Source organism: Eumetopias jubatus, unplaced genomic scaffold, assembly GCF_037043125.1.
Source record: "Eumetopias jubatus isolate StellerSeaLion01/CBP00866 unplaced genomic scaffold, mEumJub1_p1.0 scaffold_4, whole genome shotgun sequence".
Lineage (NCBI taxonomy): Eukaryota > Metazoa > Chordata > Mammalia > Carnivora > Otariidae > Eumetopias > Eumetopias jubatus.
In genome coordinates, this window is record NW_028274810.1 from 144,288,621 (window position 1) to 144,311,175 (window position 22,555).

The following is a 22,555-nucleotide window of genomic DNA, read 5'->3' on the forward strand; positions in this document are numbered from 1 at the left end:
GGATGGCTGGACCAGACTGTAGCTCTATTTTGAGTCTTTTGAGGAAGCTCTAGAGTGTTGTTCATAGTGGCTGCATTAGTCCACATTCCCATCAGTAGTGCACGGGGTCCCCTTTCCTCCACATCCTCACCAACACTTGTTATCTCTCGTCTCTTTGATGACAGCCATTCAAACACATTTGAGGTGATATCTCATTGTGGTTTGTTTTTTTTTTTTTAAGACTTAACTAACATTCTTTAATTTCCACATTTTCTTCAACCCCCTTTCCACATCCATGCTCTTCTATGTATACTTTTCTGTTTATGTTTTATATTTTTTTCCCATTTATTTTTTTTTTTTGATGTAGTGTTCCATGATTCATTGTTTGCGTATAACACCCAGTGCTCCATGCAGAACGTGCCCTCTTTAATACCTGTCACCAGGCTAACCCATCCCCCCACCGCCCTCCCCTCGATTACCCTCAGTTTCTCAGAGTCCATAGTCTCTCATGGTTCGTCTCCTCCTCCGATTCCCCCCCTTCATTTTTTTTTTTTAACATGTAATGTATTATTTGTTTCAGAGGTACAGGTCTGTGATTCATTGTGGTTTTGGTTTGCATTTTCCTGATGATTAGTGATGTGAGCATCTTTTTCCTATACCCATGGACCATGTGAATGTCTTCTTTGGAAAAATGTCTATTCAGTTCCAATGCTTTTTTTTTTTTTTAATAAAAAATGATCACATTAGTCTTTAACTCACTTGCTCTTCAACATAGGTTCAGCTTCTGATAAGAGTTTTGGTACAACATCAGTAAGCACGAGGGAGATAAACACCAAATTACATCTGTTTCTTTGACAAGGTAGCCTGGTGATGTTCAGTCTGGATTTTATAGAACCTGTACTTCCTTAGTTGGCATCTACTAACCACTTTTATGAGATAGACATTGGAGTCACACAGGTTTAGGGCCATGTCCTAGCCATGTGATTTATAGCCCGTGCAAATGTGGCAAATAACTAAACCTTTCTCGGCTTCTGTTGCCTAATCTATAAAAGTGTGGGTTATAGCTTCCTTGAGGATTAAATAAAATAACCTAAATAAGCAACTTTTATAGTTCTTCAAATGTGCTAATCCTTCAAAAAATAGTAATGAGAAAGGCAGTTCTGTCAAGATGGAATAAACACACTCTCCCCATCTCTCCCCCTAAATATAACTAAAAACCTGAGACAGAATGGATGGAGTAGCCAAATGAGGACACTGAAAAGTAAATGGTAGCAGGCCAGCCGGGAAAAGGGCCTAGAACCTGAAAAGCCACCAGACCAGCAGTGAGCTTCTCATTTTTCTTTCCTCTGTCATCTCCTAACCTGGTTCAAAGGCTGTCCAAAATCTGGAGCTGGTGCCAAAATCTTGGTTTCTTTTATTTGTTTTGTTTTTCCTTTCTGTCCAATCCCAACCCCCAGGCAATCCTATATCAGCCGCAGTGGTAGGAACAGCCAACAGCTACGTAAAATTTTGAGGGAGAGGAACTCTTCTCTCTGGTCAGAGAAACTGTGGTCCCAAGAATGTTCCCATTGCTGTTCTTCTCTGTCCTCTTGCTGCTCGGTCCTGGAGGTACAGGGTCATGGGAAGTGTGCGGTAGAAAGGGGTAGTTAAAAGTCTGCCTTTCTAACTAGAGGAGTAGGAAGGAAAACCTATGGGTGCCAGAAAGAGTAGGAAAGAATCACAGAGAAGGGGGAAGCTCAAGAAAACAATTGCATATGACCTGGGCTCACATCGTGCATTATGTGATCCTAAACAGCATACTAAAAGTTTTGAGAAATGAATTATGGGGGAAGACCACTGCCCAGGCAACGGCTGGTCACTGAGTGGTGCACAGGTGGGACAGATCCAAATAGCATTGCAAAGGTTCTGAAACTAAACTGACATTAGAACCATAGTCCACAGAAATCAGGCAGGAAAACTGTTACCCAAACCTAACCAGATTGATTAACTGCTAAAAAAAAATTCTCTGTAAGATTTAAATAAGACTGAAAATCGCATATCATAATGAAGTTGCTAGTATACAGTACAAAACTACTTAACAAATGAGGAAGAAAGAAAATCTCCATATTTGGCAAGGGAAAAGATGATTAAGTAATACCAAACCCCAAATAACATAGATGTGAATTCTCAAAGACTTTAAGTGACTATTATAACCATGCTCCAAGAAATAAAGGCAAACACTCCGGAAATGGATAGAAAGATTTAAAAAGTTTGCAGAGAAGTGGAAGATCAAACAAACAAACAAAACAAAACAAAAAACAACCAGAACTAAGATGAAATTTTAGAATGGAAAAACACAATAACCAAAATTTAAAATTCACCGAATGGGGGCAACAGTACATTTGGGATCAGGAATTAAAAAATCAGTGAACTTGAATATAGATCAATAGAAACTTTTCAATCTTAATAACAGAGAGAGTGAGAAAAAGAGAAGAAAGCCTCAAGGACTTGTGGGACAACACTAGGTGATCTAACAATTGTAACAGTCCCTGTGGAAGAGGAGAAACTGTTCTCCCCCCACCGCCAAAATTTGAAGAATTTATGGCCGACCAATGGTTACCAAGGTTTGAGGTGAGGGAAGAAATTGGCCAAAAGGACAGCAAGAAAGAGTCTTTGACGTCATGGAATCGTTCTATGTCCTGTCACGTGATTTTTTTTAAAAAAAGATTTATTTATTTATTTACTTGAAAGAGAGAGAATGAGAAAGAGAGAACACATGAAGGGGGGAGGGTCAGAGGGAGAAGCAGACTCCCTGCTGAGCAGGGAGCCCGATGCGGGACTCGATCCTGGGACTCCAGGATCATGACCTGAGCCGAAGGCGGTCGCTTAACCAACTGAGCCACCCAGGCGCCCTGTCACGTGATTTTATACACCTGTTAGATAGAACTGCATACCAAGAGAGTCCACTTTTACTATACGTAAATATTTAAATAATAATTTACAAATAGGATCAACTGATCTAGTTTATACTGTATCTTGTTCCAGTAAGATATTAAATGATTTCCTTTAATTTTAAGATACTTGGCTTGATATCTTAAGATAAATATAAACCCTTAGAACAATATTTGCTGCCAGAATTTATTTAAAAATCTGTCTGAAAGGTAAGTCTCAATCCTTGAAAAACTATTTACTTTAACTTCTCCCTTTTTCATCCTTTTAATGCCCTCTCTTCCTTTCCCATCTCCCTGGTGCTCCTAGCGTTTACTTTTCTCTCCTCTTCCCTTCTTTTCTGCCCCTTTGTCTTTACCCTAATTTCATTGATGTTTTGTCTTGAGCTGTATATTTTCCGTTATAGTTCTCTCACTAAAAAAATTAAAACTTTTACTTCTTTACTTTTTAAGTTGAATGCACTGAATATTTTATATTTCTCTCTCAAAATTAAAATATTCTGTCAGATTGCTTACAAGTTAATTTTTGCCTGTGAATAATTTTCAGAACTGTTACTTTCCCTTTGGTCGTTCAGGGGCTCTCAGAAAAGGGGTAAAAACACACTCCCCACCCTTGTTAAGGGAGTAGGCGCATCCTCCCCCTTAAAGCTGATGTAACTGTCATTGTTATATATTATGAAGATGAAGCTTTATCTAGTCTAGATTCTGTTAAAAAAATTATACCAGAAGTGAAATTATACCTATTTCTTTTGCATATTTAAAAAAATTTTTGAGAGACATATATAGCAATTTCCCAACAATGCATTCATCCCTGTGAAGTCAATACATTTGGTTTAAAACCAAGTAGCTATATACAAAACAATCATCTTGGAGAGGGATTTAAGGTTAACCTGCAAATTATCAATAATGTCAATATACCATGATAATCAGGAATTGAGTTGAACACTAGAGAAAGGTGCCAGGTTAAGAAGAAAAATGGGTTTAGGAGATTGTAGTAAGAAAAACATTAAGAAAAAACTTGGGGCGCCTGGGTGGCTCAGTCAGTTAAGTGTTTGACTCTTGATTCCAGCTCAGGGTCATGAGATGGAGCCCAACGTTGGGCTCACCTGCTGGTCTTGATTCTCTCTCCCTGTCTCCCTCTGCCCCTCCCCCCGTCCCTCTCCTTCTCTAAAAAAAAAGAAAAAAGAAAAAACTTGTTTATGGATTTACATGGTAGAGCTAGAAAAAGTTTGGTGGACTAAGAATTTTGGTAGAAATAGAAAATTTGAGCCAGCTCATCGTATAAAAAGGGAGGTTTTTGCATAACCCAAAGAGGAAAGATGTCTCACGCTTATCTCCACGGCCATCCTCCTGTGCTCTTCTGCTGTCCTTTCCGCCTTCATCCTCTGAGTTTTCTACTTCCTGGATAACCAGCCTCTTTCCTTTGGTTTGAGTCTTAGATGCAGGTTCAGAATTTTTCAGATCTCTCTCAACCTCTGACAAGGTCTTCTGCAACATAATCAGCATGTTAAAGAAAATGTTTTCCTTTAATTAAAAATGTAAATTCTGTCAGGTAGGAATATGAAGATATTAAAAAGTGGATAAAGAGGGGCGCCTGGGTGGCTCAGTCGTTCAGCGTCTGCCTTGGGCTCGGGTCATGATCCCAGGGTCCTGGGATTGAGCCCCGCATCATGCTCCCTGTTCGGCGGGAAGCCTGCTTCTCCCTCTCCCATTCCCCCTGCTTGTGTTTCCTCTCTCGCTGTGTCTCACTCTGTCAAATAAATAAAATCTTTAAAAAAAAAGTGGATAAAGGTACATAGGACAACACTTTTTATGGCGATCTTGTTTTTCTTTTTCAAACAACTTCATTTGTCTGATTATAATCATACATGTCCGTTAAAGCATAATGAGCATGAAAAGAAAGAAAGAAATCATCTGAAATCCTGCCACTCTGTAACAATGACATTCTGACATTCCTAGATATGTTTCTACACATATGTACACACAGACACAGTTTTATACAAATAAAATCATACGACACATGCTTTTTTTAATGTGGAAAGTTCATATCAAAACATTTTCCTTCCCCCCCCATTGCCCATTTTTAACAGTTTATGGAGGTATAGTTGACAAAGTCACATGCTTAAAATGCATGTTGATAGGTTTTGACATAATAAACATATCCATCATTCCCAAAAGTTTCTTCCCATTTTTTTTTAAAAGATTTTATTTATTTATTTGAGAGAAAGCACGTGAGAGAGCACAAGGCGGGAGAGGGAGAAGCAGCCTCCCCGCTGAGCAGGGAGCCTGACCAGGGGCTGGATCAAGACCTAAGCCAAAGGTGGAGGCTTAACTAACTGAGACACTCAGGCGCCCAGTATTGTGATTTTAATTTAAATTTCCCTAGTAACTAATGATCTTAAGCATCTTTCCATATGCTTATTTTTTTTTAAGATTTTATTTATTTATTTGAGAGAGAGAGAGAATGAGAGAGAACACGAGAGGGAAGAGGGTCAGAGGGAGAAGCAGACTCCCCACCGAGCAGGGAGCCCGACGCGGGACTCGATCCCGGGACTCCAGTATCATGACCTGAGCCGAAGGCAGCCGCTTAACCAACTGAGCCACCCAGGCGCCCTCCATATGCTTATTTTCCATTCACAGATCTCTTTTGGTGGAGTCTGACAGTCAAACATTTTGCTTATTTTTTATTTGCCTGTTTGTTTTCTTATTATTGGGTTTTAAGAGTTCTTTGCAGTTCTTACAGATCTTCATCAACTTACAATGGGGTTATGTCCTAATAACCCCATTTTAAGTTGAAAATGCATTTACAACACCTACCCTACCAAACATCATAACTTACTTAGCCTAGCCTCCCTTAATCGTGCTCAGAGGCAAAGTCCTCTAACACAAAGCCTCTTCTATAATAAAGTGATGAATATCTCATGTAATTTATTGAATATTGTACTGAAAGTGAACAACACAATGGTTGCATGGGCACAGAATGGTTATGACTGTATCGGTTAACCCCTGTGAGCACATGGCTGACTGGGATCCGTGGCCCACTGCCCCTTCCCAGCATATTGCTAGTCCAGAAAAAAATGAAAATTCAAAGCACAGTTTCTACTGAATACCTATCACTTTTGCACCATCATAAAGTCAAAAAATTGTTAAGTCAAGCCATTGTAAGTTGGGGACCATGTGTACATTCGTGATACAAGTCCTTTGTTGGATACATAATTTGCAAATATTTTTCCCAGTCTGTGCCTTGTCTTTTTTTTATTTCTGACAGTGTCTTTCAAAGAGCAAAACTTTTAAATTTTGATGAAGTCCAATTTACCAACTTTGCCTTTTATGGATTGTGCCATTATGTCATATCTAAGGAAGATTTGTTTAATCCAAGGTCATAAAGATTCTACCCTATGTGTCCTTCTAGAACTCTCACATTCTAGGTTTTACACTGAGGTATATGATCCATTTTGAGTTAATCTTTGCATATGGTTAAGATATAAATGGTTAAGGCCTGAAAGTTAATATGTAAACATGAAATTGTATTGGGTAGTGACATTAAAGGTGGTTTTCCTTGTTTCAAATTTTTTTTAGAATATTGTCATGATAACTTTTCAATAAATACACCACTACAAAATGAAAGTACTATGGGTAAAAGATGTGTTCTTCAGCCGGGCCCTAAACCTAATCCACTGAAATGCTAACTTGACAAATACACTAGGGACATCAGCTGCCACTGAAAGTGAGACAGATAACCCGACAGGTGTGTGTAGAAACAGTGACAACTTACTGCTGGAAGATAGTTCTCCATGGACTTCTCACATTTCTAAATATGTTGTGAGTAGTGGCATAAATAACAGTTGTTCTGGATTATCTTTTCCAGGATGTCTGTTACTGAGAACAGCCTTGGAAAACAGAGAGAGTATTTCTCTTCAGAGAAGAGAGCAGGTATGTTTGCTCTCCAGTAAAATAAAGATGTTTCCCTCCATAACAGAATTTTGGGCAGGTTTGCTTGTATCCCACGATAAAAGACAAGGGTTTTCCCAAGTTTGGGATTCCTCAGCTATGATACAAACCCAGTGAGTGTGCAGCTCTATCTGGGCCGCCCTGCACCACCCCCATGGGATTTGGGGCCAGGGGAGCTGACATGAACTTGAAGCTCATCAGTTTGCTGTAGTGTGAATAACAGAGTCCTTTGTGTCTTCTGCTAGGCCACCTTGTTAATTTGCAAGTTGGGTAAAATCTCACAGTTCTCTACACTTACCTCACTCATTAAGCCTCAAAACAGCCCCCGGGGTGCATACCTCAGTCAGTCTGCTCAGTCAGGCAGCGAATGCTGTCAGTGGTGCCATGCTTACCATGCACTCTTCTATGGCCATGGAGCCCTAGGAAACTTCTATACCACTCTGCATAATAAACTGAGATTGGCTCAGAGAAAAGCATTGCCTACAACACTGCAGGAAAGAGAAAAATCAAATATTCTTATTGTATGATATCACTTATATGTGAAATCTAAAAAAGCCAAACTCATAAAAACAGAAAGTGGAGGGGCGCCTGGGTGGCTCAGTCGTTAAGCGTCTGCCTTCGGCTCAGGTCATGATCCCAGGGTCCTGGGATCGAGCCCCGCATCGGGCTCCCTGCTCCGCGGGAAGCCTGCTTCTCCCTCTCCCACTCCCCCTGCTTGTGTTCCCTCTCTCCTTGTGTCTCTCTCTGTCAAATAAATAAATAAAATCTTTAAAAAACAACAACAACAACAACAAAAAACAGAAAGTGGAATGATTATTACCAGGAACTGGGGAGGTACGGCACTGGGAGATGTTGCTTAGGGGCACAAACATGCAATTAGTAGATAAGTAAGTCCTGGAGAGCTAAGGCACAGCATAGAGATTGGAGTCAGCAATACCATATTCTAAACTTAGAAGTTGCTGAGACAAGATCTTAATTGTTCTTACCACAAAAAAGAAATAATTATGTGATGTGACAGAGGTGTTAGCTAAAGCCAAGGTGGTGATCCTATTACAATATATAAATGTATTGAATCAACATAAGTACACCTTATAAACAATGTTACCTATCTAAATAAATATTTGTCCTTCAAAAGTAGGTTTATAGTTTTGGACATTTTCAGAGCCTGTTTTCTTCCACTTCAAATAGATATTAACACTTTGGAGCATCTGGGATATACCTAGGTGTTTTTTGTTTTGGTTTTTTTTCTTTTGGGATATACCTAGTTTTTAAAGCTGTGAGCTAATTCTCAACATCATTCATCCAACAAGATTGATGTCATTTTAACATAAATACAGAAATACTAACTGGGCAACTGGGTGGCTCAGTCCGTTAAGCATCTGCCTTCGGCTCAGGTCATGGTCCCAGGGTCCTGGGATTGAGCCCTCATCGGGCTCTCTGCTCGGTAGGGAGCCTGCTTTTCCCTCTCCTTCTGCCCCTGCCCCTGTGCTGTCTCTCTCACTCGCTCACTCTCTCAAATAAATAAAATCTTTTTAAAAATTAAAAAAAACACAAACTATAGAAATAAGTGAGGTATCACTTTCTGTACTTACCTTGGCCAACTCATTATCAGGTTCAACATTCAGTACTTTATTCAAATCTTCTAGGGCTTCCTGGAGCTTGTTTTGATGTTTATATGTAGTGGCACGGCGCAGAAGAGCTGAAAATTTACAGGAAAAAAAAGTTGTATTTTTTAATGTGTGGTATCATGGTTAGAACCTATTTTTCAAGTGGAAGAATGCAAATACCACAGAACAGTTTAGTGTGCAAGTGGGCAAAGCTTAATTACACCCATTTTCATATTGTTGCACATGTAGAAAATGATACTGGGGTAAACAAAGAGGCTGCCTCAGGCACCAGTCCCTTCCAGCAACCCTGGTCCTTGAGCAGCCCCAGACTCTGCCGGCTCCTGCCAGCACTGAGAGGCCATACCCTCAGAGGCGCCACACTATAGAGCTCTATTGGGAAGCTGGTCATAGAGCATTAACACTTACATCTTAATAATCATCATCAGTATTATTTTGCCCCTTTATGAAAACTGAGAAAATCCTTTATTCAAATTTAGTATATTGCTGACCAGCAGATGGCTCAGAATATGAGCCATTAGCAAAGGAAGCCTCTATAGCAATCTCTAAAATGATTAGACGGTATTTCACACAGGGAACCGACAGAATCCTGATTAAGTTGGCTCAGTTCAGAAATTGAGCACTTTGATAATTTGCATCAGATTTTCTGTATATTTCAAATAATTCGACAATTATTTAATACTGATAAGGAATGCCTTTATAATCCCATCATTATCCATGTATAATCAGAGAACTTTGTATAGTAAATCATTATTTTGAAAAGAATGAGTCTTGGAAATTTTGAAAAGTGAGAAATTTATATCCAACATATTTTAATATGCTATTTTAAAACATACATTTGACCAACTTGATTTCAGTCTTAGAATGAGCCATGGAAACCTACAGGATAAATCATTTTGTCATAAATTTAATCAAAACTGTTACACTATACTTTAAGCAAGTTTAGCTATTACTATTACTACTCAGAAGGGAACAACCATAAGAAGTAGGCATGATATAATAGTTACCATTTTTTAAACTTTTTATTTTTGAACTAATTTTAGGCGTATGGCAAAGCTGCAAAGATAATACAGAGAGTTTTCATATACCTTCTTCCAGCTTTCCCTCATGCTAACATCTTACGTAACTGTGGAATATTTGCCAAAACTAAGAAATTAACATTGGTATACTACTATTAACTGAACTACAGGCTTTACTTGCATTTCACCAGTTTTTCCACTAATGCCTTTTTCTGTTGCAGGATGAATTGAAATGCCACACTGCATTTAGAACAATTGTATTTTGAGTAAAACAAAGTTTTGAAAATGAAGTTTTCATTTAAGCAAACATAAGACTTCTTAATGTTTTATAGCCCTCCTCATTACTAGATTTGGCTCTATCCAGTTTGTTTTTTAAATAGTGAAGATTCTGGTGCTTTTGAAATTACTCAAACAAGGAAAAATGGAAACATAAAGTCATTCTGGTGGCAGAAGATGAGCACTGTGGTGGAATGTGGGCTCTGGAGTCTGCTGCCCAGTGCAGATTCCTGTCTCTGCCATTTGCTAGCTGTGTGACTGTGGATGAACTGCTTAATCCTTTTATGCCTCAGTTTCCACTTTTGTAAACTGAGTGTCCTAACAATAGTATCTGCACCTCTACTCACCTATTGTGAAATTAGTGGAGTTAATATGTGTCAAGGACCTGGCACAGTGTTGGTGTGGGCCCATCAGAAGATCGCAAAACTTTTTTGCCACATCCTAAAACTGGGAGCCCACCCATGCTCCGTGACAGAGACAAACTACAGACAAAGAGGATTTTGCTGGTAAAAGGAGGGCAATCCATGGCAATGACAGTCAGGGCTGATGCTCCAGGATCTCCCCTTAGCACACCCACAGCTTGCACAGGAGGGTACACAAGGGTACATTCCATGTGAAAAAAATTAAATGTTTATATTTACTCAAATCCATAACATTTAAAGAAATAGGGTCTATTATAAATTATGCCGCTCCCTTGTGGAGTGATTCCTTCTGGATAACAGAAAAGGAGTGGAGTCTAACTTGTGTAGTCGGGCTTAGACCACAGCAAGGCTGTGCAGCCACTGAGACAGGAAATCCGAACACAGTGCAGGTTTTGGTAAAAAGATATAGTTAGCTTTGGGCACATCTAATTTAAAATGTCTATGGAGGGGCGCCTGGGTGGCTCCTTCGGTTAAGCGTCTGCCTTCAGCTCAGGTCATGATCTCAGGGTCCTGGGATTGAGTCCCGCATTGGGCCACTTGCTCAGCAGGGAGTCTGCCTTTCCCTCTGCCCCTCACCCTGCTTGTGCTCAATCTCTCTTGCTCTCTCTCTCAAATAAATAAATAAATAAAAAGAAAGAAAGAAAATGTCTATGGACATGTAGGTGGAAATGCCCACAAAGCCACTGGCAGAAGGTTCTAGAGCTCTGGCATGGGCTTATTATATTAATGTCAGAAATTTTATATTAAATTATACTTAGATATTTTTTGGATAAAAGGATAGTTCAATAAGCCTGTAACAAAAAGATAAATATTGTATGATTCCACTTAGATGAGATACCTACAATAGCAAAATCATAGAGACAGAAAGGAGAATGGTGGTTGCCAGAAGCTGGCAGGAGGGAAAGGTAGAGAATTATTGTTTAATGGGCATAGAGTTTCACTTATGCAGGATAAAAAAAGTTCTGGAAAATGGAGGATAATGATGACTGCACAACAATATGAATGTATTTCATACCACTGAATTGTACATTGAAAAATGATGAAGATGGTAAGTTTTATGTTATGTGTATTTTACCAGAGTAAAAAAATTAAAAGATAAATAGAAAACCACCATGGCTCAAATGTAAGCCTGAGATATTTCTTTAAAAACATATTTTACTTCATCTCCTGGGATTATTAACCACTTCAGTGCAAATAACCAGGAATTTAAATTCCAAGTTAAACTTGAAGTTAAAAGTAACTTTATGAAAGTGATGATTCACAGAAATTAGAGTGTATCTGAAATAGTCTTAGTATAATCATAGTTGAGTGTCTACAAATTGTCGAACAAATCCTGGTATAAATTTAAAGCATTCTGTGAATATTTTTTACCCTTTAAGTTTCCAGGTTCTAACTCCAAGACCTTTTCACAATCCTGAAAAGCACTGTTCCAGTTCTGTAGTTTGAGTTCTGCTTGAGCACGATTGTTATAGGCCGCCACTGTGGGGAGCACTGATATACTCCTACAAAAGAGACACTTATTGGCAACAAGTAGACCAGAGGAAAACATAAGAAGATAGGAAAAACTCAGCTAAAGTTTCAAACAAAACAATTATAGCCTGTGTTATAGGTGGAATTGTGTCCCCCAAACTCATATGCTGAAGTCCTTACCCCCAGCAGCTCAGAATATAACTGTATTTGGAGATGGTCTTTAAAGACATGATTAAGTTAAAATGAGGTCATGAGGGTATACCTTCATCCATTATGACTGGTGTCCTTATAGGAAGAGGAGTTTAGGACATAGACACATGCCGAGGAAAGACCACTTGAAGACATAGAGAGAAGACAGCCACCTACAAGCCAAGGAGAGGGGCCTCGGAAGACACCAGCCCTGCCGACAGCCTTGATCTCAGATTTGCAGCCTCCACACGGTGAGAAAATAAATTTCTGTTGTTTGAGCCCCTCAGCCTGTGGCACTTTGTTATGGCAGCCCTAGCAAACTGGTACAGCCTGAATCATCAAGAGCAATAAAATATAGTTCTATAGACATACTGAATCAATATTTAGACAGATGCTGAATATCCAGGTAAGCAGTTTAAGGTTGACCCTGGCTTTAGAAGTGACCTGGTAACCTACATACCCACAGATCTCCTAAAAAACCAGTTTAGTTAACATCAAATACATTATTTTGACTCCTTGGGGACAATTTCCTAGTACAAAAAAAATGGAGCAATCAACCACAACTAATATCCTTTATTAAGTTGCTATGGTGAGTTTACTTTGTAATCTAAACACAAGAGTTTAGTTTGTAATCTAAAAGTGGATTTAACTGGGAGGAAATGATCATAATTTAATCAGAAAAAGTTAACTGAAAGAAACAAAGGAGAGTAGTAGTAACTGAGGAATACAGACTTTAAGAGAGGAAATTTTGTTACATTAAGGGTATGAAAGCAAAAATAACTGATGAAAAGAGGGACTTAAAACCTCCCCAGTTGTTGCTTAATAAGTTGATTTGGAGTGAAATAATGTATTCCTAGGTTTAGGAAAGATAAGGGTATCAGTGCACTGAATTTTCTAAAGCCAGAAGAAGAATAGAAAATGAAAAGGGAAAAGCCACAAAAAGTAGCAATTTACTAAGATCATTAAAGATGAATATAAAGAAATCACATGGTTGGGTAGAGACCAAAGACAGACAATACAAGTAAGAATGACTAATACAAGTACCTGACACTGAGTACCTCCCACCTGCCAAGCACAAACACCACACTCATTGAATCCTCACTATAATCCATGAAGGAGGTATTACTGCTCTTCCTATCTTACAGATGAAAAAAACAGATGTGACAGAAAAGCCAAGTAACATGCCCGAGGTCACAAGCTAGTAAATGAGAGGCAGGACTCAAACTCAGTGTACTCCAGCACCTGCTGTCACTACCACCGTGTTAACCTGCCTTTCAGTGTGTTGTTTTATTGAATTCTCACAGCGGCTCTGAACTACTTCACTGTAACAACCTCATCACACTGAGGAAACTGAGGCAAGAGAGGTGAAGAATCTGCCCAATGTCAGAAAGTGGCAGTCTGAGTTCCCTTAATGCTATGCTGCTTTAATTTTTCACCACTCTGATTTCTTAAAAGAGGAAAAATTGTGTTCCCTGCAATAGACTAAGAGATTCTCTACTGGTGGAAATCTACGAGAGAGAACAACATCAGCACTGACATCCACCTGCCTAAAAAGGGAAGACAATACTGAAAGAGAAATAGATTAACAGCCTCTTTACCTTGTATGTTCACTTAAACATGGAGACAAACTTCTTTAGAGAAGCAACATTGAAAAAAAAACCTTCCTTCCAAAGATGAAAAAAAGATCATAGAGAGTTTATTTGTAAGATAGCATAAGGGATTCTATAAGCACAATTAGTTTGTAACAATATTTTAGGAAATTAGTCTACTTTTCATTGACTGTTAAGAGCTTCAAAAGTTCATGTAAGTGGATGCCTGTGTGGCTCAGTCAGTTAAGCATCTGCCTGCGGCTCAGGTCATGATCTCAGGGTCAAAGGTAAGGAGAGTCTGAGTCAAAAGTCTGAGTCTCCCTCTCCCTCTGCCACTCTATCCACTCATGCGCTCTCTCTCTCTCTCAAATAAATAAAATCTTTATTTTAAAAAAGTGCATATAAGTATTTATTGAATATCTACTATGAACCAGGTACTTTGTTGGACACTGGGGATACAAAGTTATAAGAAAACTGACAAGGGTGCTCTGCTCTGATAGAGTTTACAGTCCAGTTACTATCAAAACACACAAACTTAAATTGTATCTCCAACAAGTACCACAAAGGAGAGGCAAGATTGCCTTGGGAGTCAGGGGTGGGGAGGAGTGGAGTAGGGTGGAAATTTAACCTTGTCTGGGAGGCGCAAAGGAAGACTTCCCCAAAGAAGTGAAGCATGGGATGAGATCTGAAGGCAAGTTTGAATTAACTAGATAATAATAAGAAGAAAGGATTTCTACACAGAGGACCCAGCATATGCAAAGGCCCTGTGGTGGGAGGTAGCATCATAGTAATAGGATTAGATCCAGGCACTCTGACTGCAGAACCTGAATTCTTAACCTCTATGCTATATGGAGTTTCTGTTGAGTTCCATTCAGATGGCTTCTATTTTCTCTGGAAAATAGGAAAGGACCTCTGTCAAACTGGGGGTCAGGGAGCTTAAGGGGTTGAGAAAAGTACTGAAAAACAAGGCAAACACAAGTGAATTTATGATAAATCATAAGTATAATATCTTCAGTGATTCTGACAGATTTTTTAGCTTATTTATGTCACTTCAACAATTAAATATAAACATTATCATGTTTTTTAAATGGCAAGTTTATTTATTTTTAAGATTTTATTTATTTGACAGAGAGAGAGAGAGTGAGAGAGGGAACACAAGCAGGGGGAGTGGGAGAGGGAGAAGCAGGCTTCCCGCGGAGTAGGGAGCCCAATGTGGGGCTCGATCCCAGGACCCTGGGATCATGACCTGAGCCAAAGGCAGACGCTTAACGACTGAGCCACCCAGGCACCCCTAAATGGCAAGTTTAAACCTCAACAAGGGGTTCCTGGTTCGCACAGTTGGGAGAGCACGCAACTCTTGATCTCAGGGTCCTGAGTTCAAGCCCCATATTTAGGTGTGGATTCTACTTAAAAAAAAAAAAAAAAAAAAAAAAGGCAACATAAGCCACAACAAAAATCTGCTCACCTAGTATAATACATCACAGCCTCTTCATAGTCTCCTGAATGGAAAGCTTCATTTCCTTTTTCCTTTTCATGAGTAGCAAGAAAAGTCTTTTCCTTCTCAGTTAGACCTAGAAGTAAATGTTATCTGCTATAAGTAAAAATATAATTGAAGAGAATTTTTTAAAAGTTTAAATCCAAGAATGCTTATTTTAAGAACAGCAGTAAATTGTGAAGTAAATAAAATAAAGGTTTCCTAAGTTTAGGAAATGTTTCTTTAAATCAATCACAATTTTGGGGGGTTTAGATTTTTTTATTATTGGTTTTATTTCACTTTAAAGGTGCTATACACCTACAGACTTCCAGTGAAAACAAATAAACTGCTGTATCTTTTTGTTTTGAGGCAAAAAAAAATTGAGGGATTTGGAGAAAAAAGATTTGAAAAATAAAATGAAAAACAAATTATAGTAAAACACTAGGTTTATATTTTTGAGTCTTACTAAATTTAAGTAGTGTAACTATTACTCATATAAAATTAAGTAGTTAAAGGATGCAACTGAATTTGTTAGAAGTGGTCAACTCTAGGAGAAAATCCATAAACTTATAATGGAAATCTGTAGTGCTTAAAGAGAAGGTCAGGGGCGCCTGGGTGGCTCAGTCGTTAAGCGTCTGCCTTCGGCTCAGGTCATGATCCCAGGTTCCTGGGATCGAGCCCTGCATCGGGCTCCCTGCTCGGCAGGAAGTCTGCTTCTCCCTCTCCCATTCCCCCTGCTTGTGTTCCCTCTCTCACTGTGTCTCTCTCTGTTAAAATAAATAAAATCTTAAAAAAAATTGTTTAAAAAAAAATAAAGAGAAGGTCATCTAGTTTGATAACTTTTATTACAATTTTTGAAAATGAAAAAACTACGAAATTATTTTTTTCCAATTACCTGCTGTGTCTATTCTTGTCTCAATTTTAGACAAATGTGACTTGTTGTTTACTACAGCTTTTTCTTTGTAATCTTCATCAATTTTTGAACATTCCTTTTCCACGTCAAATCTTAAATGAAAGAAAAAAACTGAAAAAATGTACAATACAAGAAAATTACATTTATTAGTGATATTCTTATATTTGTACCACTGTGCCTTTAGAGACATGTTCCAAAAATGCATAACAGGTTCATATTACAAGTCATCTGTATTCGCTCTTGGAAACCATGCAATTCAAGTGAGGACTTAACATATTTATCAGACCTAAACTGTTCAGAACTTTGTCATTAAAATTGTAACTAATTTATCTCGATTTAAAGTTTTTGTTCTTTTTTATTTTTGATGGGCATAGGATTACCTGAATTATTTCTGGTTGCTTTTATAAACAAAAGGATGCTGTAGATATTTATTTAATGAAAAAATATGATCAAAAGTGCTTATGTTACAGGATTTCTTTTCCCACAATGCCCATAGTTCTTGGTCACACCACTCTGAAGAATGAAGGGGTAGACCAGAAGAAGAGTGGTGGGCAGCAAAGCAAAGTTTATTGAGCGATAGTACAAAGCTCCTGAAAAGGGAGGGGACCCGAGAGGGTTGCAACCTGGAGTAACTTGGAGTGTCTAAGTCTAGGGGTTTTTATGGCCTGGCTGGTGGGCTGTTTAAATCTGATTAACCCTCCACACACCTGTCATCTAATCAGGCTTTTGTCATCTATCTATCACGTGGGAAAGGGTGGAGGGCTCCTTCCAGGGTGGTATAAAACCCTTTTAAGGGTGGTTTCCACTTAGGGGGAGTGGAGGGCTTATCCCTGCCTGCCTGCCTTTCTTCCAACTATCCTTCATTACTTAGACCATATACTCTTAGTAGTCTACCAAAGTAACTTCATAGTCTTGATATGTTGAGATTTATTATAAGAAGTTACTACAATATTTTATGGTAGAGAATTTTCCAGTGACAAATTTTGTATTACAAAATATAAAACATACTTATCCCATTCTGCATAATCCCTCGGAATTTTCTTTTTAGGTCGTCTGCTATTAGAATATTTTTCCTGAAAGAATAAAATCACATTTTATGAGACATATTTAAGATTAGCAGGTTTAATGATAAATGCAATGTGAAGTACTGAATTAAGATATACTAATTGAATGGATAAGAAAAATAGGTACTCTTGAAGTTGTAACAACTCAAGTATTGTAACTATTAACATACAGCATGTTAAAAAGGATTTTAAATTGGTAGTTAATTCTGGGAGCAATCTATAGGACTTTAAGTATGTATATAAGATTTAAAAACTCACATGTATGAAATGTGATTTTTAGTGATTTTCTTATAATAAAAAAGTAATCAACGATCATTCATTCTTTTAAAACCTAGGCATTGGAGGGATAACTGGGTGGCTCAGTTGGTTAAGGTCTGCTTTTGGCTCAGGTCATGATCCCAGGGTGCTGGGAATGAGCCCGGCATCTGGCTCCCTGCTCAGCAGGAAGCCTGCTTCTCCCTCTCCCTGCTGCTCCCGCTGCTTGTGCGCTCTCTCTCATCTCCGACAAATAAATAAATAAAATCTTAAAATAAAAACACACAAAAAAACCTAGGCATTGGAGAAATAAGAATAATTACTTTGGTGCATTAGAGATGTTTTGTTTGCAACAACAGACACCCAACTTGGACTAATTCTATTAAAAAAAGAATAAACTATTATTTTTTGGCTTTCTTTTATGGCTTACATAACCAAATTGATGAAAGGGCAGGGGTATTACTAGATAAAGGCTAGTATATTCTCTCTCTCTCCAGCTCTCCCACTCTCCCCCTGTTCCTAGTCTCTGCTTCTTTCTGCCCACAGATTTCATTTCCCCCCCGCTGGCTACTTGCTTTTTCCATATAGTACGCACAGTGGCCACAAGCAGTATGGGATTATAACCTCACAGGCCTCCCAATCAGAAAGAAGGAGAGTGACTCTTCTTTTCACCTTTAGTTAGAGAAATCCCAGGGAAGGATTCAGCATTCCCTAGCTTGGGTCATGCGCCCATCCCTGACCAAGCACTAGCTTGATGCTATTCAGTGGCCCAACCTAGGTCGCATGCCCACTACGGGAACTAGAAGGGAATGGGAGGAAAGCAAACAATGCCCATTATGCTCATCAACAGTTTCTTAAGTGGTTTCTTAAAAGTTAGTCACAATCCAGGATGCCTGGGTGGCTCAGTCGTTAAGCGTCTGCCTTCGGCTCATGTCATGATCCCAGGGTCCTGGGATGGAGCCCTGCATTGGGCTCCCTGCTCGGTGGGAAGCCTGCTTCTCCCTCTCCCACTCCCCCTGCTTGTGTTCCCTCTCTCGCAATATCTCTCTGTCAAATAAATAAATAAAATCTTAAAAAAAAAGTCACAATCCAAAACCAGTTTGAACGGGTTGTTTACCCATGCACAATTTTGTAACACTGGGTGCGGTCATTTGAGTTATGGAGATCTTCCAAATATCCCTACATTTCATTATACAATTTAAAAATCTTATCTGTTAATATCTTCATCGAGCTCATCAGAAAAGTCTTTAGGTATCCCCTTAAGGGGAAATTTTTTGTCACAAGCAGGTATTTAAGAGCCGCATAAGGATGTGAAATACTCTCTTAAATTGCAATTGAGAGCTCAGATTTTATCACTAGCAAAAAACACCGTCAGTTGTTTTCCTTAAAGTGACAGGCCCACTTCATTCATTTTCAATACAGTGTTTGTCAAAAACCCAAGCCTGAATAACCATAATTTGTCTGTCAATCGCTTTCCAGTAAAACCTGTTCTGGGAAACAGTGGTGACTTAAGATGGCAACTCATTCATACAAGTCTCGAATCTCGAAATAACCACCGGATTTCACCTCACAGTCAAGTGCTTTTTGAACACTTCTTTTGTCACACAGAATATCAAAAAGATGTGTCCTCCAGATTCAAGACTTAACAAAATAAGCTTTTTTGTTTCATCAAAGACATTTTTAAGTCAAACTGGAATTGTTTACTGTAAATGGGGAGCTGTGGAGAAAACAGCGACTACTAGCACAGTTTGGTGCCACTCAGTGCCTTGCTTCATGCTAAGGCCGGGCAGCTTCACCCTCAATACAAATGTCAACACAGTGAAAAAGGCAAAGCAGTAACATTATTTTCTAAAAATAGCATTGACTTTCTGGACCCTCTGGAAGAATCTCTGGGAGAACCAAGGCCCATGGATTATACTTTGAGAATCACTGTACCACTAGTCTATCTACCCCACGGAACCATAACCTCCTGTTATATTTTCAGGGTACAGAACTAGCAAAAAATGGGTGTTCAATAAATACAAATATATTAATTACAGAGGATGGCATTCTTACCAGATTATGCTGTATCTCATTTACATAAGCAATTCTTTTTTTTTTAAGATTTTATTTATTTGACAGAGAGAGACACAGCAAGAGAGGGAACACAAGCAGGGGGAGTGGGAGAGGGAGAAGCAGGCTTCCCGCCGAACAGGGAGCCCGAAGCAGGGCTCGATCCCAGGACCCTGGGATCATGACCTGAGCCGAAGGCAGACGCTTAACGACTGAGCCACCCAGGCGCCCCACATGAGCAATTCTTAATGGGGAGGAAAAAGATGCAGGAAGGTAAATTATTAGAGAGCACTGTAATGAAGGGCTATGGATGTTTTTTAAATAAAATTGAGAATTCAAAGAAGAAATGAGAATAATAAGAATGAACCCAGAATGAAGAGACTTGAGCAGGCAAACTTTCAGAAATGATAGGAATAAAAGAAAAAAGTAGGGCAGAGGGAACAGAATGCAGGATCCATGTGAAAGCCCAGAGACTCCCAATGCCCAGGACACAATGGCTAGATTCTGTAATATCAGGGTCAGGTGGATGCCCAGAAGCTCAGTTTTAAGTTGAAGTTAAGTATAAATGGACCTGAAATTCCAGCAGGCCCCTTCTCTATGGAACCCATGGGTGAAAAAGGAAAGGTCTACATGACAAAATAGGGATGGACCACAGAGAAATCTCATAAGGGGCTGGGGTAATAACATGCAGTAAACAGAGGAATGACATCTATAACTGCTTGAAAGTTATCTATTTAATACTTTAAATCCAGAGTTAATCATGTAATAAACGATTTCCTCTATGCCTCCATTGGACAGACAAAATTATTCCCTGAAATTCTCACCCACTGAATTGGATCTTATGTGTTCATCAAAACTGGTCAGAGTAGAGCAGACGTCGCAATGAAAGAAAAAATGAAAAAAGGCAGTGAGCTGGAGAAGCAAGGCTTCAAAGGGAAATGTTGTTTCATCTGGATGTCCAAGTGATGAAACAAAGCCTCCTCAAGAAGGCGGCAGCACATGGCCACTGAAAGATAATCCCCGACTCTCAGAGGCCATCACACTGTGGTTACGCTCATTAAATGCTAGCTCTCTTAGCAACAACAATCCTGTCCCCCGCCACCCACACTTCACGCCAAAACGGCCTACCTTACTAACGTGAAGATGGCTACGTGAACCACGAACTGGAGGCAAATTATCTTCCTTTGCTGGAAGTGTTTCAGTTTCATGAAAGTGCATTTTATTTTCTTCTTTTTTAATTTCCGATATCCAACTCTGAGAAGCAGGAGAAAAAAGAAGATAAATGTACAGTTTGAAGTAATTAGTCAGGTGTTAGGATTACACATTATCATAGTTTCCTATGGGTTCATTTTTTGGGTGACAATTTGGTCAAGCATTCTATCTGTAATGCCCTTCTACTATTATTTTAAACTGTGGTGAAATACACAAAACAAAATTTATCATGTTAACCACTTTTGACCGTACAGTTCGGTATTATTATGCATATTTGTGTTACCCTTCCTACTTCTATTATTCTGCAAGCTCACTCTCATCCCTTCCAACAAGCTTTCCCTGAACTACCGGGTTGGGCTACAAATGCTCCTCCTCCATGTTTTAACACAGAGATTTATTTATTTTTTATTGTATTTTTTTTAAGATTTTATTTATTTATTCATGAGAGACAGAGAAAGAGAGAGAGAGGCAGAGGGAGAAGCAGGCTCCCAAGGAGCAGGGAGCCCAATGCGGGACTCGATTCCAGGACTCTGGAATCATGACCTGAGCCGAAGGCAGACGCTTAACCACCTGAGCCACCCAGGCGCCCTAACACAGAGATTTAAAATAAGCCATTTATTGTTCATCTCTCTCACATTCTGTAAGTTCCCTGAGGGCAGACCTTATGTCATAGTCTCATTTTTGTGGTTCAGGAACCTAGCACAATGTCTGGCACATAATAGGTTCATAATCATGTTTATTAAACTGAATTGTCACAGGTTCTAGGAAGAAATTGAGTGAGAGATTTGTTATCTGAGAAATTCTATTATTATTATTCAGCAGCTATACAGTGAGGGTCTAATATCTGTCAGACACTATATTAAATTAGGCACCGTGATACAGCGATTAACTATATTATCTGTCCTAAACATGCAGGAGGCAGGGGAACAAAATGGGAGCAGAGAGGTGAAAAAGGGAGAAGAAACAGAAAAACAGTAAGGGGAGAAAGGTAAAACGGAAAAGGAAGCACTACAGAGGAGGACGAAGAATAAGAGGGCATGGGGGGCGGGCGAAGAAGTGGCAGGGAAAAGCATGAAAGAAAGGGAGAGGAAGCAAAGTCGAGAGGTGACTGAGAAAGAACACGCAACTGGAAAAAAAAAGCAGGTTCTGCAACTAAAACTACGCTGTTATTCCCCGGACAATAAAGCCAAAGAACTCTGGACATAAACTGCTATTTTAACTTGTAGATTAATTATCAGATTTTCAATTTCAAGTCAATAAAATGGCAAAATGAGAAAGCTGAAAGTTTATTTTTTTAACGATTTTATTTATTTATATATTTGACAGAAAGAAATAGACAGAGAGAGAGAGAGAGAGAGAGAGAAAGCACAAGCAAGGGAGCAGTAAAGGGAGAGGGAGGAGCACGCTGCCCGCTGAGCAGGGAGCCCGATGCAGGGGCTCAATCCCAGGACCCGGGGATCATGACCTGAGCCCAAGGCAGATGCTTAACTAACTGAGCCACCCAGGCACCCCGAGAAAACTGAAAGTTTAAAAAACATAGCATTCTGAGTTAGAGAATACATATTCCTCAAAATTGTCTTCGAATGTATTATTCAATCCAGTAAAATACGCTGAATAAAATAAAGTAAAACAAAAAACTGTTTCTCCAGAATCTGTTTTAAGAAGTTATTTCTTAAGCAAAATGAAACCACAAAAGGACTCAGAAAATACAGGTAAATATGCATCTGGTGGAGAGGAAGCTTTCTCAAGTATAAAAGCAAGAAAACAGAAGGGATAAAACCAAGGGATAAAATTTTTTTAATGAATAAACATGAAAAACACTATACACAGATTTAAAAGACTAATGACAAATTGAAGGAAAATTTAGAATATATGCAACAGACCTATTACAAATAAATAAGGAACACATGAATAGAAACATCAATAAAGGGATATCTCCTCCTGGACCTGATGGAGTAACAGGACTGGATCTGCCCTCCTGCTTACACTCTAGAAAACTGGATAAAATATATGAAACAGTGGTTTTCAGACATTGGACAATAGGTAGCACAGGGCAATGATTCTTGAAAGAAAGGAAACAAATGAGGGAAGCTTTGCATTGGCCCCAATTTACTGCCCGTAATTTCCAGGCTATAGCA

General features: G+C 39.0%; 1 protein-coding gene across 1 annotated transcript in view; it reads right to left on the bottom strand.

The window, feature by feature from the left end:
• Window positions 1-22,555, bottom strand: part of SPAG1 (sperm associated antigen 1) — a 65,392-nt gene that overhangs the window by 34,064 nt on the left and 8,773 nt on the right. The window contains exons 4-10 of the mRNA XM_028110327.2: window positions 20,334-20,459; window positions 16,843-16,907; window positions 15,817-15,926; window positions 14,913-15,018; window positions 11,571-11,701; window positions 8,450-8,556; window positions 4,235-4,394 (exon numbers count right to left, since the gene is read on the bottom strand). Of these exons, the coding sequence (XP_027966128.1) occupies window positions 4,235-4,394; window positions 8,450-8,556; window positions 11,571-11,701; window positions 14,913-15,018; window positions 15,817-15,926; window positions 16,843-16,907; window positions 20,334-20,459 (805 nt within the window). The remainder of the gene's footprint in view (window positions 1-4,234; window positions 4,395-8,449; window positions 8,557-11,570; window positions 11,702-14,912; window positions 15,019-15,816; window positions 15,927-16,842; window positions 16,908-20,333; window positions 20,460-22,555) is intronic.